This window comes from Nematostella vectensis, chromosome 6 (genome assembly GCF_932526225.1).
Source record: "Nematostella vectensis chromosome 6, jaNemVect1.1, whole genome shotgun sequence".
Taxonomy (NCBI): domain Eukaryota; kingdom Metazoa; phylum Cnidaria; class Anthozoa; order Actiniaria; family Edwardsiidae; genus Nematostella; species Nematostella vectensis.
In genome coordinates this window covers 832,653-848,756 of record NC_064039.1, presented here as the reverse complement: position 1 = coordinate 848,756, position 16,104 = coordinate 832,653, and the positions used below count along the sequence as shown (strand labels likewise).

General features: G+C 41.8%; 1 protein-coding gene across 4 annotated transcripts; it reads right to left on the bottom strand.

Moving 5' to 3' along the window:
• Nucleotides 1-2,606: 2,606 nt before the first annotated feature.
• LOC5510519 lies at nucleotides 2,607-15,798 on the bottom strand. Of its 4 annotated transcripts, XM_048728579.1 has the most exons (20): nucleotides 15,708-15,798; nucleotides 14,738-14,818; nucleotides 14,174-14,369; nucleotides 11,414-11,520; nucleotides 10,957-11,115; nucleotides 10,469-10,572; nucleotides 9,941-10,136; nucleotides 9,657-9,800; nucleotides 9,219-9,389; nucleotides 8,639-8,809; nucleotides 8,057-8,227; nucleotides 7,475-7,645; nucleotides 6,875-7,048; nucleotides 6,618-6,725; nucleotides 6,066-6,268; nucleotides 5,649-5,811; nucleotides 4,384-4,946; nucleotides 4,112-4,252; nucleotides 3,495-3,594; nucleotides 2,607-3,230 (listed from the first exon to the last, which is right to left on the bottom strand). In XM_048728579.1, the coding sequence occupies exons 2-20, from the start codon at nucleotides 14,796-14,798 to the stop codon at nucleotides 2,680-2,682; spliced, it is 3,654 nt and encodes a 1,217-aa protein (XP_048584536.1). In that variant the 5' UTR covers nucleotides 14,799-14,818; nucleotides 15,708-15,798; the 3' UTR covers nucleotides 2,607-2,679. The 4 variants fall into 4 exon arrangements, with proteins under 4 accessions (XP_048584536.1, XP_048584537.1, XP_048584538.1 ...); XM_048728580.1 differs by lacking the exon at nucleotides 7,475-7,645; XM_048728581.1 differs by lacking the exons at nucleotides 7,475-7,645; nucleotides 8,057-8,227.
• Between the last annotated feature and the right edge of the window lie 306 nt (nucleotides 15,799-16,104).

Here is a 16,104-nt window from a genome sequence, read left to right as displayed (position 1 = left end):
AACGAGAATCTTCGGTAAAAAGCCTTTTTTGGTCTGACTGCCAATAGGACACATGACAGAAGACCTAGACAGGGTCTCCAGTGATGGAGGACAAGTTGGTCTTGACTCGCCTTGGAGTGGTGACGAAGTCCCAAGTGGCGTAGGGAAAGAAATCCCTGGGTAATCAAGAGACGAATCGGAGAGTGGATCAAACGAGTTACTGCTTGATAGGAACGATGATGACGTAAACAGCGAAGACGAGAAGTTTGAAATCCCACAAGTGCAACATATCCATGACGTGTAGGAGTTGTTTAGTCCATGGTTGAGCTCGACTGACCCACTGATAAGCAGCAAAAAAAAGGACTCAAGGCTTGCCAGAGATGGTAGTGTTTGCCCAGACGACACCTTCGGTTGTTTATCCAACTCTCCAGGAGGATATGGAGACCAGAGGCTCAACGACACAGCCAAGAAAAACAGAACTGTGGGAGCCATGAAATTCATGGCCGCCATCTTGGAAATCCTCTGACCGTTGACTTGGTAGCTTCAACCGAGGTAGAGATAAGTAGGCTCCCAGCCATCAATATTAGGAGTCTTAAGGAGGTATGTGGCTAGGTTTCGCAAAAACCCTTCCGTAAAACCCCATAAGACGTCCGAGAAAGCCCTACATTTGAAGCTTTTATGCGAGCTCGCGGGATTGCTAAGACGCCTCGCATATGGCCTCTCTAATCACAGGGATATACTTCGGTGCGCAGTATCTGAAAAGCTTCTGATGAAACACTTAGAGTGCATAGTCATTATCCTGCACACAGACACAGAGGAATCGGCTTTCTGGCAATCGTATTCTCGGCTTCGTGCCTCGATGACTACCTTAACCTCGGCTTCTAGCTTTGTAGGTTTTCAGTAGCTATATAGGCCCCACGGTCTGACGCTACATGGATCTCGGCTTAGGTAGCTTTGGAGGCCCCCATATTCTAAAGGTGTCGTGGCGGAGACATTCACTCGTGTTTGTCTGGTGGGTTCAATGCCCACACACCTTACATTGCCTCACACTTTGCTCGTGTTTTTTGTGCTCATTGGTTTTGTCCCAACCGTGGAACATCTTTGCGATCCCTTGAGTCATTGCGGGCTTAGCGACTTCGTGCCACGCTTGGCACGATTCTGCGATCCCTTGAGCCATTGCGGGCTTAGCGATTTCGTGCCAAGCTTGGAACGGTTCTGCGATCCCTTGAGCCATTGCGGGCTTAGCGATTTCGTGCCACGCTTGGAACGGTTCTGCGATCCCTTGAGCCATTGCGGGCTTAGCGATTTCGTGCCAAACTTGGCACGATTTTGCGATCCCTTGAGCCATTGAGGACTTAGCAATTTCGTGCCAAGCTTTAAAGGGTTCTGCGATCCCTTGAGCCATTGCGGGCTTAGCGACTTCGTGTCACGCTTGGCACGATTTTGCGATCACTTGAGTCACTGCGGGCTTAGCGATTTCGTGCCGAGCTTGGAACGATTTTGCGATCCCTTGAGCCTCTAGTGCCGTCCACATCTGTACTTTTTGTGTGCTAGGTGTGCTGATGAGCCCTGATATTTGGCGAAACGGCGTTGCTTGGGATCACTGTGTTTGTAAATAAAGGCGTTTTGCGTTTATTGTGCTTGTGTCTTGTGCCTTGGTTCCCACATGCTACCGTGCGAAGCGCTGGGGGGGGGGGGGGGAGCCACCCTGTCATCATCTTAGGCTCCCCCCTTGGCGCGCTCTTGCCCGACCTTTCTACCCGAACCACACCCGACGCAGGTTAGCAATTGCTAATCATTTATTTACGCGAACCCCGGCCTACGTAGATTAATAATTGCTAATTATTCATCTACGCGAAGTGGTCCCGACGTAGATTGATAATTAGCAATTATTTATCTACGCGAAACGCGTTTCGGTGTCTATGAAAATCCAAAGTCCCCCCCTACGTGACATATTCTCTTGATTTATTTTTTACATTATGAGTTTCAAAATCAATTCAGTAAATAAGAGTTATGTTTATCACCGGGTGAAATAACCGATAAGACGCGTGATAGAATAGATCTGGTATTTCTAATGGTTTTATGGATCCAAGCGCAACGAGCGTTTTGGTTTGATTTAATACTTTGGCAAAACAAGTACTTATAGCGAAAATGTTGAGGTTGTTTTAGTTTTAGTGCGGCTTAGCGATAAGATTGTGTTTGTTACTATAGTGCTTAGCGATAAGATTGTGTTTGTCACCAGTGCTTAGCGATAAGATTGTGTTTGTCACCAGTGCTTAGCGATAAGATTGTGTTTGTTGATTGTGTTTGTTACCAGTGCTTAGCGATTAGATTGTGTTTGTTACCAGTGTTTAGCGATAAGATTATGTTTGTTACCAGTGCTTAGCGATAAGATTGTGTTTGTTAACAGTGCTAGCGATAAGACTGTGTTTGTTACCAGTGCTTAGCGAAATGATTGAGATTATTATTAGTGCTTAACGATAAGATTGAATTGTTACCAGTGCTTTGCGATAACATTGAATTGTTACCAGTGCTTAGCGATAAGATTGATTTTGTTGACAGTGCGTAGCGATAAGTTTGTTACCGTGTAAATCTAACAGTAACCAATAAAATTATTCCACAAATCATTTTTGTCATAATTTCTTTATTGGGTCAAATCAATTTCGTTCATTTTCTATCCTTCAATACAATACACTGTGGCTAATAGACAATCAAATTGGAGACCAAGCTGGTCTGGACTCCTCTTGACCTTCCCTTAGCAGTGATGTACAGGGTTACAGGGGTTCCCACGGGCACGGAGCTATGGGCTTCGAGGTACACTGCAATATAACTATACCTATTCTTAGTAACCGTCCGTGACTTTGCAGAGAGCTTACTGATCCTCACACCAGTAGTAGGCGCCATACTGGCTGTGATCTCGAAGGTGTTTGTTGGGCCATTGTTGTGTAGCACAAAGCGATGATTGGCTTCCATTCCTTTCTTGATGGTCAGGAGATCACTCTTGATCTGTGAGCGCAGAAACGCCTCCCCAGCAGTGAAAGTTTCGCGGGAAAGTCTCTGGAATTCGTTACTGTCGTGGGTACGTCCAGTAAGGATGAACTTGAAGGGAGAGTCAGGAGGGTCGAAGGTGATCTTGTAGTCTTTCATGGCCAGGTCAGTTTCGCCACCGGAATGGACGATCTTCAACTTGAGGGAAGACTCGTCGACTCTAGATATTTGAGGAATGATAATCTTGGCGTTGGCCTTCTCTCCTGCAAATATTTTAAAGCGCGTCATTTTAGCTGCTTGTAGTCTTGAGTTTAAACCTCAAAGACTCAGTGGACAACGTAAGAAATAACTAATGTCGTTGGCATAATCAAGCCATCACCTAATTTGTTTATACAATTTATGATTTTGTTGTTGTTGTTTTCGCATCTTGTAAGGTCTTCGGGTTTGTCGCCAAGAACTGGATAGAATCCATAACCGACTATCCATTACTCACGGCGGTGCATTACGTTTCTAATGTGCTACCATACCTTTGAGGGGATGTTTTAGTGAAACAACGAACTTTGCCGGTAGGATGAGCTTAGTGAATTCAACATCGAACTGGTTGTTGGCGATAGAGCTGGACTTCACCTGAGATTACAAAAGTAATGACTATCATCAAAAGTAATCTTAATCATAATAGGTCATCATCACCATCATAAAAGGTGATCATTATCATAAAAGATAATGATTACCATAAAAGGTAATCATTATCATAAAAGGTAATATGATTATCATAAAAGGTCATCATTATCATAAAAGATAATGATTATCATAAAAGGTAATCGTTATTATTATTATTATAAAAGTGGAGATTCGCTGGACAGTGACAGAGTGAGGTAATAACTAAAAAATAATGGCATAGATGAAGAGTCCACTATCCAGTAAGCAAAAATGATAGTATTTAAGTTCCAAGCACTCCAAGTTTAAAACCCAGATACATTTAAATAATGCACCATCTTGAAACTAAGGAACGCAAGCCTCTCTAGTAAACCCAAGCCGAGCTCAGCAAGAAACTCAAAGAAGAGGGATACTATCCATGACGCGACCACTGGAACCAAATCCTTTTCAAAATGCGAGTAATTGTTATCGTATAAGCTAGCTGTACCTGGAAGGCAAAGTTCCGCACAAATCCTGGAACCACGATCTGCCACTTGCCGACCTTGGGTTTCTCGATAAACCACAGCAGACCTCCATTCATTGTCATCGTGTAACTGACCTGCTTGTTGCTTGGATCACGTAGACTCACCTAATTTATTCACATAATGCATTCATATGACTTGATAAAGCTGATAAAATTATTTTTTTAGAATTAAATTATCATGTCACCCGAACTTCTTTGCAATCAGCCATGGCTTCCTCATCTTGACCTTAACCTACCCTGTCTGCATAGAGCGTAGCTGAGATATAGACCGTCAACTTATCAACGCTTTCATCTACGTGGAACGTCTTGACAGAGTCCGCGGCACGTCGTACCATCTCCAGAAGATCACGCCGACCTTTAAACGCCGAGCTTCCACCGGCAGCGATAATCGTTGAACCGTCAAGATCAGACCTCACGATCTTATCAGCGCTGGCTATTGCCGCTGCATTGTTAAAGAAGAGACCAATCCCACCGGTATCTTCGATGATAGACTTGTAGTCCGCGTTTTTACCGGGATTACCACATCCTTTGGTACTGAAGAAGAAGTTGACGGGGATCATGTAGTCCAGGGCTAATCCGATGGAGGTGTCGCGGTTGTACTCGCCCTTGGCTTTGGGTGGAGCATCCGTGAAGACATACATAGGTGATCCCACCTCGGGCTGACCAGTCCTGATTGCGTCGACAATACCGTTGAAGGTGAGCTCGTTGCAGTCCCCACCACCATATGCCCGAAGAGCATTGATTTGGCTTTCGAACTGCGATCTCTTAGAATGATCAAACTTGCTGACCGGTCCACTTCCTATAGAATCGTCAAAATTTTGTAGCTTTGTAAAAAGTTCTTTGTTGTGTTTGTAAGCAGTGCATGTTAAAATAATTCGAGTTCATGGAATTCAAATTATCAATGTAATTCAAAGCTGAATCGTTTCTGTCCTTGACGGACAGCACTGGTAATCAAGAAAGGTGTCATTCTTCTACGTTTTTGTCAATTGACCAAAAAACTGGCTTGCACAGGCCCGTACCCAGGGCACCCCCCCAACAACGGCCAAAGGTCCACTTTCGGTCCTGAATAGACGTGCTATTTGTAGACAAAACTATAAAGCATAAGCTAGATCACTCTGGTATGTAGCCAAATCCGACAAAAATAAAAATTCGGTGGAGATTCTGTAAAGGCATAAAAAGATCCTTCTTTGTTCTTTCAGGGGTGGTCAGATTTTTATCTGAGAAATTACCCCTTCCCCCCCCCGGAAAAATAAGGTCCACTTTTTCGGATTCCCCCCCCCCCCCCCAAAAAAAAAATCCTGGGTACGGGCCTGCTTGCATGACGAATGTTTAGAGTCGGAAGGAAATTTGAGGCAAGTGAGATTCGCAGTCTTTTAATAAGGGCAGAGATTGTGACTGGGAAAATGAGGTTTGAGGAGGTTTCCGTACTACAGAAGTTGTGCGCAAGGTTGTTGTACTCAAATAATAGTGTCTAGATGTGACTTCTGCCCGATCGGCTCACCTGGATCACTATAAGGGGACAAGATGTAGTCGACCTTTCCTTTGCGATCGTAGCCAGCGATGGCCTTAACAATAGCTTTGGCTGCGTTAATCTCATCCTTCATGCTACCGGTAGTATCGATGGTGAAGATGAGAGAAACGTCGCCATTCACGGCAAGGAAATCCTGAAAAAGATGAAAGGAAAGAAGGAAGCATATAAAAGGAGAAAAATGTGAATAAAAAAATACAAAATGCAGGGAAGATAAATGGAGTTAATGGTAGGACGTGATTATGGAAGGAATGTCGAATAAAGAGTGGTAAATAGATGACAAAAGTAATGACAGATCTTACAAGTTTGGTATCACTAATACTATGTCCGCGTTTTGTGCGATCCATTGATTACTTAAACTAGCTTTGGATTCCAATCGTTTGCACCAACCTTGAAGTCGTCGTCGCCAAGGTTCTTCTTGATGTCATCGATGATCTTATCTGATTTGCCATGACAGTCGTCTTGCTTCTGAAGGATGAAGCCCAACATCATCCTCGCGTATTCGCGTCCCTTGTGCTTTGCGGCTTTTACTAAGCGCTCCATCATTTCTTCCTCTGTGACCTTCACGTTCTTGGGAATTTCATTGTCCATTGCTATGTTGTACGTAAAAAGCAGTAAGCCTACATTGTTCTTGTTGCATATCTAGTGTTTGATGCCCCTTCCTCCACATGCCCTTTTCTCTAAAAATTACTACACGATGTTCATATAATTGTAATCGTATAAAAAATGCCAAAAAAGTGGGAGCGTTCATTAATCCTTCGGATGATTTTGGGAAGGCTGTTGCGATAATTTTGAATGAACTTGATAAATGACGTGAAAATGTTTTTAGATGGTATTATCGAAATTTCTTTACTTCCATCCAAAAGTGGCCAAAACAAAAGTGTAGCAGATTTAGATGCCTAAAGCGTCAAGGTTATTGAAGGACTCCAGGCATTTGCTCACCCTTGACGACTTGAATGACGGCAGAAATCAGTCTGTTGTTGATGGTGGCGTCTCCTTTAGGGAGGGCCTCGACCACCTTGTTGACGATGTCCTCAGGGCTGCAAGGCTCTGTTATAGTAGAAAATGAAAAATGCATTTTGGCGTTAATCGGCTTTTTGCTTTGCGTTCCCGAGGGTAAAGAAATACAATTACCGTTACGTTATAAGTTAAAGTCCAAGAGTTCGCGTATAATATGCGAATGCCTGTGCTCTACTTACTAGGTGGACACTTGTCTGTGTTACAATCTTTCTCCTCTTTAGCATCCCCCACGCAGTCCTTCCCCCCGTTAGAAGGGGATGGGTTTGTACATGTGCGAGTTCGTTCTTGTTTCCCTCCGCCGCATGTCTTTGTGCACTTGGTCCATTCCGAGAATTCACTCCATCCTCCATTCACTGTAAGAAAAAAAAGGTGGAAAAAAGTTTATGCAAACTCGAAGTCGTGAGAGATTGTGAAAATGTTACTGTCGTTTGCATTAGTACTTAAAAGTATGTGCACAAGTATGCTTTACGGGCACAACATGTATTTGAAGGTTTGGCCCTTTTGTGGAGGAAAATATTATTGTGAGACAGGCTTTCGCTCTCGACAAAATTTTAAAGAAACGACTAAACAGACTAACGTAATAATATGAAAATTTAAAAAAAATGCGAAATACCATACGATATAGAATATCACATCAGCATTATAGCCCTTTAGACTAAAGTCTGTCTTTAGACTTAAGCTAAAAACTCAATTTGATGCCAACAAAAGTGTCCGCTATCTTGAAAATACCTGGGCATGGTATACAGAATTCAAAATACAGGTAAAATAAAGTCTCTCACCTGGGCATGGCGCTTTCCCGCACTCCCTTGTCTGCTTGGCAATTCCAACGCAGTCTTTACCGCCACTTGAGGGTTTGGGGTTGGTGCATGTGCGAGTTCGTGTCCGAGTTCCGCCACCGCAACTCTTGGTACACGAAGACCAGGACGAGTAGTCACTCCAGCCGCCGTTAACTAAACAAAATAGTCTGAGTCAGTTACCTCGAATGGTTACACACTTGCGGGGTGAAATTTCACAGTTTCGCATTTTTATATACCACAGTGTGAATCTGTTGTAATTAAATCATCTATTGAATTACCGACGGCAAAATTAAACAAAAACAGGAGGAGGATGGAAATAAAGGTCAACATAACTATATTAAAATCTTCTAGACAATTTCTTCGAAGTTTAAAGGTGAAATAATTGATAATAAGTGGACCGTAGCGGCAAATGAATCGCCATCCCAGCATTGCCAAAAAAAACCTGTACTTCATAGAAACCATTACTAACAATTCACCCCGTTTATCCCTTTGACTGGCGCATGAACACATCACATGAATAAACGTATACATAATTCAAAATACAGGTAAAATAAAGTCTCTCACCTGGGCATGGCGCTTTCCCACACTCCCTAGTCTGCTTGTCATCTCCCACGCAGTCTTTACCGCCACTTGAGGGTTTGGGGTTGGTGCATGTGCGAGTTCGTGTCCGAGTTCCGCCACCGCAACTCTTGGTACACGAAGACCAGGACGAGTAGTCACTCCAGCCGCCGTTAACTAAACAAAATAGTCTGAGTCAGTTACCTCGAATGGTTACACACTTGCGGGGTGAAATTTCACAGTTTCGCATTTTTATATACCACAGTGTGAATCTGTTGTAATTAAATCATCTATTGAATTACCGACGGCAAAATTAAACAAAAACAGGAGGAGGATGGAAATAAAGGTCAACATAACTATATTAAAATCTTCTAGACAATTTCTTCGAAGTTTAAAGGTCAAATAATTGATAATAAGTGGACCGTAGCGGCAAATGAATCGCCATCCCAGCATTGCCAAAAAAAACCTGTACTTCATAGAAACCATTACTAACAATTCACCCCGTTTATCCTTTTGACTGGCGCATGAACACATCACATGAATAAACGTATACATAATTCAAAATACAGGTAAAATAAAGTCTCTCACCTGGGCATGGCGCTTTCCCGCACTCCCTAGTCTGCTTGTCATCTCCCACGCAGTCTTTACCGCCACTTGAGGGTTTGGGGTTGGTGCATGTGCGAGTTCGTGTCTGAGTTCCGCCACCGCAACTCTTGGTACACGAAGACCAGGACGAGTAGTCACTCCAGCCGCCGTTAACTATACAAAATAGTCTGAGTCAGTTACCTCGAGTGGTTACACACTTGCGGGGTGAAATTTCACAGTTTCGCATTTTAATATACCACGGTGTGAATCTGTTGTAATTAAATCATGTATTGAAATACTGACGGCAAAATTAACAAAAAAAGAGGAGGCTGGAAATAAAGGTCAACATAATTATAATAAAATCTTCTAGACAATTTCTTCGTTGTTTAAAGGTCAAATAATTGATAATAAGTGGACCGTAGCGGCAAATGAATCTCCATCCCAGCATTGCCAAAAAAAACCTGTACTTCATAGAAACCATTACTAACAATTCACCCCGTATATCCCTTTGACTGGCGCATGAACACATCACATGAATAAACGTATACAGAATTCAAAATACAGGTAAAATAAAGTCTCTCACCTGGGCATGGCGCTTTCCCGCACTCCCTTGTCTGCTTGTCATCTCCCACGCAGTCTTTACCGCCACTTGAGGGTTTGGGGTTGGTGCATGTGCGAGTTCGTGTCCGAGTTCCGCCACCGCAACTCTTGGTACACAAAGACCAGGACGAGTAGTCACTCCAGCCGCCGTCAACTGATAACAAATAGTATTTGTTAGCATACGGAGAGCATTTACTCAAGAAATGTTATTCAATGGGATTAACAAAAGAAGCTCATTTTCTTTGTAAAAACAGAAATATTAAATCCGGCCGTTGACATAGAGTGAGAAGTTGCCCTAGCAGTTGTCTCTAAACGAAAAGGTATCTTTTAGAATTAGGAACGTCCTTTTGTTGAGCCATTCGACCAGATTAAAAAGCCATTGATTCGGTTTCCGTATTAATGAAGATCCAGTTAAAGTTACCTGCGCAAGGGTCGGTGTTACACGCCGCTTTCTTTAGCACAGACTTCCTCGTACCGTCGCTACATGAAGCATCACCTGTGGCCAGCTCCGACTCATACTTCTGCTTCTCGCCGCCCCCGCACGTCTTAGTACATAAGCTCCACTCTGTGGGAACGTTTTGATTTAGGTCTGGAAGTACTAATTCTCTTTTATTGTAATTGAGACTAGAGTAATTTTAAGATAGTGGCCTTTAATAGCCTAGTTTTGAATCTCACTGCGCCCATAGCTGACTAGACGTATGGTACCTTGCTTGAACATGTAAACATAGTTGGACCACGTTCTGCCCACTCCCAGTCCACTCGGATCAGTGATACAGTTGCCTTTACAGCCGTGCTTGTTGTATTTGGCATTGAGGTCTCCCGCCCAACATTCTTTATCATCCTGGACTCCAAAGTAGAACAAGCCTGCTGCCTTTGCCTTTGTCTTGCACTGGTTAAAAACCTGAACAAAGATAAAAAAGTAAGGATATCGCTATACATCAGCATATACTTAATTCTTATTCTTGGTCCCGTGGGAGGGAAGGGGAAGGTTACCTATTCAAATTCATTTATATTTTAAGTTACTACGTTACTAGAGGGAATATATCCTTAGTTAGTTTATATAGTATTGTATGGTATAGTATGGTTATATAGAAATTCTCAATGAATTTGAATATATTAACAAAATTAAAAAGGAGACACCATTGTTAAACAAAAAAGTTCATTTCCAGAAGCATCCACGAGCTAGCTCCATGAGTCTCTGCATTTTTGAGTCTGTTCACCATCGTCTCACACCTCTTCAAAGTTTTTTTTCTCTGCAACGAAGGGTCCAACGTTTCCCAGATACTTGGGAAGTCCACGGTCGAAGGAGTCCTCGTAACATCCAAGAGTTTCGTAGTCTGAAAAAATAAAAGCCAATGTAAGACCTTGATATGATAACACTACACCAAGACACATCTTCAAACAACGGTGACAGTAGTTAAAGACATGGATGCAACAATGTGTAGTTGTGAGGTTTCAACTTCTAAAATACAGATTTTTGCATTACTGCAATAATATTCTGCGAGATCTCGTTAAAAGTCTTTAACTTATAAAACGATCTTTGACCTTGATTTCTGAAGCTTTCTGACTTTAATAAATTAATATTAACGGGAATTACATCCCGTATTTTTTTATTGGTCAGCGCCTTGCGGAAAAAAAGTTGCATGATTTGTAGTCTTTCAGTGCTGGCCAATGAATCTGCTTCAAGTCTTTTGATTGACGGGTGAAGGGGCGATGATTACCTCTCTCTCCGCATGACTTAGCCGCGCTGCATTTCCTTGTCTTGTCGCTTCTTTTTACCAGAACGTTATAGAAGGGGCATTTTGGTCCCTTGTCTTGTGATAAAACAAGCTTGTACTGCACGCCATCTCCACAGACCTTCGCGCTGCAATCCGTCCAATCTGATAGAGAAGAAAGTAAACACGGGGGGAAACACCTCATCATATGCAGCACACCCCCCTTCTCCCTCCCAATATTTTCAATGACCAGTTGTTTGACTATTACGGGGTTTGGCTGTGCCCCAAGAATTCTTTTAAAATTTCGAGATCTGCTACGGCTCTGCCCCTTGGGTCTACCACTAGAACATGCATAAAGATTAACCACAATGTTTCTGTTTAGTATTCGTTTGCCTCTAAGCACTAGTCATGTTAAAGCCGTTCTTACGCATACAGAATTTTGTCTTATGAGATGGTGGCGTACCTTTCTTTACTCGGTAAATGAAGTTTGACCAATTTGTTCCAGCGCCAAACTTGCCATCGCTACGACGCTCGCAGTTATCGTTACATCCCTGAGTATTGTAAGTTTCCCTGGAATAATAAGTGTCTTTTTATAAAACACGCATCAGTTTTTGGCGGCAAAAATCATCAAAATGAAATGAAATGATTGTCCTTTGTTAACCACGCATCATAGACAGAAAATACTGAACCTACTATCTTAACAAGGTTAATTGGAATGATACACACCAGAAAATATAGGAACAGTTATTTACAAATCTTCTCGTATTAAAGCTTTTGTTATATACTACTTATTAACCGAGCTCGAGGTCCGTACTGAGAAATCTCAGCCCGCGGGCTTTTTGCAAAGACCGAGGCCGCACTCAGTACGGACCGAGCAAACGAGGTTAATAAGTTATTTATTATATGTTTTTTTAAATATGAACGAGAAGGAAAACTTATGCTGTTGAAGTGAAAGAAGGAACCCTTTCTGGATTTAAAAGCCACGAGTGCTCAACTCCAAAGTTCGAAATAACGAGTCGATTTGTAAAATGACCATCAAAAATTGCTTTTTACGCCGATTTTACCGACCTTTACATGAAAACATCATTTCTTTTATGTTATTTCATTTAGATTAGTTGTCTTTACGAAAAATCATCCCCAAACTCTCTGTCGACCTGTGTTATGAAAATTCCCGCCATAACGATTTTGCAACGCGCGCGACAATTTCAAGTTTGCTGAAATTTTATTTGCGATAAAAAAGGTAGCAAATCGTTTCTTTATACGGGGAATAAAGGCAAATCACTCGAGGAATTTACCTGCATAACATATCTTCATTCAAGAGTAGTATTTTAGTGAATATATCTTACCGTGTGTGGAGGATTCAAGTGAAAGAAAACATCTTTACGATAAATCCGAGTGGAGAGGGACGATCAATTGGGACTAAATTATTTCACAAAATTGTTGGTAAAAATTCAAAGGATTTTTTTATTTGTTCATTTCTCTTGTTTATCTCTCCAACACACCTGTCAACCTCCGAAAATCTCAAGGCTTGAGAAATTTTTATGGGGAGGGGTGGGGTAAATTCATTTTTTGGAGGGGAGGGGTGGGTTTAACCTTGCAGGCGTTTGCCGTATAGAAAGCTCTCGTGAACAAATCCACTTATAGATCTCACGAGGGTGTTATGCACTAGTCAATTGCAACCCCCACCCCCATGGTCCCGGGGAAGGGTGGGGTATTAGACTTTGACCCTGTACAAAACAGAGAAAAGCCCCCACCCCCTCGAGACAAAACTGCAGTCAAATGCCCCTACCCCTCGGGACGCAAACTATTGGCAACTAACAGACAACAAGTCATCTGAAATAAGCCTTAATCTTTCAAAGCCAGTACATTTCGGAGAGTATATTTGTACTAATAACTATGAAGATAACAGCTACCAAAACAATTGAAAAATAAATAATCTTCATCTGGCGTTAGTTATCATTCATATTCGTACGCTGATATATGGAATTGCTTGCTACAGAAGAAAAAGAGTCTCAAACCAGAAACTGACATGACTTTTGCAAAGTACATTTGAGATGTTATTCATTTGTCCCCAAGCCCCCATGGTTGGGACAAGTCTTAGAGTCAAAAACTGTTTAATCCCCCACCCCTTCGGGACAAATTCTTGTTCAAAAGTGCTCTAAACCCCCACGTCAACCCAACACTTCCCCGGGACCATGGGGGTGGGGGTTTTAAATGATTAGTGCATTAGATAAATTGCGCTACGCAAGGGTATTGCTGTTTCAAATATTTTAATATAAAATAGGCTAAATGACTATTTTCTATGGAATATTCTTTCGGAAGCGATAAAAATCGCTAAAAAGCGGGAGATTTGGCGCTCAACGCGGTAGAGCGGGAGAAGGGGTAAAAAATCTTGAGACTCCCGCCTAATGCGGGAGAGTTGACAGGTGTGCTCCAAGGAAACGTTAAAAACACTTCATATCGCTTGAGGTTTTTTTTCACTGTGTTTTTACTTTTCTGCTCCTGGACAACTTTCTCTAATTCTACCTGACTGTTGCTGAAACTTCCGTCCCTCGTACTTGCAACATGAGTGTATTGTTGTTTTGTCTTCATTGTCCTCTTCTGGATAGTAAAACTCACTATCTGAATGATTTTCTTCGGTCATAATAAATTGTATCGATATTTGGTATAATTTTTCTTTGTCAGACTTTGATTTGAGAGTTGAAAATTGTTAGAATAATTTTATTTTGGTCGCCCGAGCACTCGGTGTCACTCTCAACTCACAAAAATATTTATTCATAATGCCCGGTCATTGTCGTAGGATTTTGCCCGCTTTCCAGCCAATCAGAGCGCGCGTATGATCGTTGCCATATGATAATGCATTTTATTAACAGTTGATTTTGATTTGATACGTCAATAAATCTAATAAATTTATCGAATGTGCTACGGCGCTACTCAATTTTTTTTGCCAAAAAATCATCAGCCTCTCTTTTATAAATATATTTGCTGCCGCCGCCTCCTATGACCCTGGTTAAATCAAACCATCACCTGCAGTTATTCGAGTTCGGAAAATCCTTTCTTCCACTATGGCCCTGGTTAATTAAGTCAGACAGAGTCTGCCGTCTCCCGAGCTTAACAAGTCCTTTCTTACTCTATGGCCCTGGGTAAATCGGACATTGGGTGCCGCTTAGCCGATCTCAACAAGTCCTTTCTTACTCTATGGCCCTGGGTAAATCGGACATACCTGCCGTTAGGTGACCCCCAGCACTCCTTCATGTTCTGCAGGCCAAAGTAGGTATAGCCGAGTTTCTCAGCCTCCACGCGGCACTGTTCAAACATGTTCTGGAAGTTGGGGTTTTTCTTGTCGTACTTGATTTTCTTGAAAAAGTTTGGCATCGTGCGTGACCACGAGTCCTTGTAGCAGCCAAGCGCTTCCCATTCTATTCACAAGACGTGTCAGTTAATAGTTAAAGCTCAAGGTGATTATCGTTGAAAATACTATATAGCAATATGCTAACGTCAAGGAGCCATCCCACCATTTCACTACCCTTTAGTGTGTCTTATTGATCTGGAAGTTCATGACCTAAAAGAAACATCATTTGTGAATTGACTATTTAAAAGCAGTTGCAATAAGCTTAGAAAGCGGCCAAAAACTCCGATTAAGGGTTATCATTTGTAGACAGGCAGGAAACATGAAGACAACTCTACACAAGTAGGGTTAGGCGATGCTAATATAATAGAGGTTCCTTGCTCCACTAGGAAAACACAAGTAGAGTTAGACGAAGCTAATGGCGATATTAAAACATACCAAGTGCCCGGGTACAATGGACAGCAAGCAAGAGAGCCAGCGGTATCAATTTCATTGCCATGGTGATGAGATGAGCAGGTTCTGTGAAAAAAAAAAAAGAATAAAACAACCTCAGGTCCTCGAATTGTGTCTTGTACTTATTCAATAAGCTGTGATGCCTTTTTTGTAAGCAAAAGCTGACTGTACAGGGTATTCCAAAGGTTCTTTATATTTCTTCAAAGTCATAGAAATCTTGCTTGATTGGTTATGTAAATTTTATACTTTTACCCTTTTCTCGACTCGATTTTTGGCGACATATGGGCGTGTGGTAGAAGCATTTTGGAGCTAACGTATGTAGACCTACAATCTTTTGTAGAGGAAAAAACGAGTGAAGTCTGATTTTTTTTTGATTGGTAGATCTCTCAGTCTTTGATGGTCACTAAAATGATATGTTTTGAGTTGTTTTTATTTGCCAAACACGATTCGAATTGATTGAATATCTTTTTCACAACTTGATTTTATAATCGCAGTAGAACAAATGGTCAGGCTTTTTTTTTAGTCCCGTCGAGATCTTTACATGCTTTTGACTCAACTATTTCAAACTCTTTCTTAAAAGGTTGTCTTTACTGTTGAAAGTCCAGGTAAACATAGTGATCCTTGTAAATGGATGTAGGTATAGCGGAACCTTATCTGGCCGAGTTAGGTTAATCTAGTGTGATCCTTGTGAATGGATGTAGGTATAGCGGAACCTTATCTGGCCGAGTAAGGTAAACCTAGTGTGATCCTTGTGAATGGATGTAGGTATAGCGGAACATTATCTGGCCGAGTAAGGTAAACCTAGTGTGATCCTTGTGAATCGATGTAGGTATAGCGGAACATTATCTGACCGAGTAAGGTAAACCTAGTGTGATCCTTGTGAATCGATGTAGGTATAGCGGAACATTATCTGACCGAATAAGGTGTGCACAATCGAACAAGAGCACGTACTTACCCGTATTTGTCTTGCTTGTCCCACCTTTGACCACCAGCAAGTGACTGGCTCTCTTTTATGCACTGCCAAGACAAGTTTTGAAGCACAAACGAATGATTGGTTAAACAAAACTTAATTGCTTTATTTAAAAGCAAACAAAAGCTAAACAGCAATTTAGCCTATCTAATTAAATTGCAATATTGGGAATGTCATACATAGACAAACATAGAAATTAGACAACTGAAAGCTTCTATCCTGCTTGTATACTTCGGACCCTCGGTCTGCGTCTTCAAAACAACCGCCATTAAACAATAACAGTTTGGTGTCCAAGTCTTGATCATAAACGTGCCATAACACAAGCGAGGTGTAAGTGAAATGATGTATAAGATAGGCCATATGCATCATAAACATAACTCTA

What these genes read in the sequence shown, in the direction of transcription:
- LOC5510519 (XM_048728579.1), bottom strand. Translation starts at nt 14,798, where the DNA reads ATGGCAATGAAATTGATACCGCTGGCTCTCTTGCTTGCTGTCCATTGT. An exon ending in AGAAAAAAAACTTTGAAGAG is followed by an intron (nt 10,137 to 10,468) that starts GTGTGAGACGAT and finishes ATCTTTGTTCAG; the next exon opens with GTTTTTAACCAGTGCAAGAC. An exon ending in CACAGACAAGTGTCCACCTA is followed by an intron (nt 6,726 to 6,874) that starts GTAAGTAGAGCA and finishes CTACTATAACAG; the next exon opens with AGCCTTGCAGCCCTGAGGAC.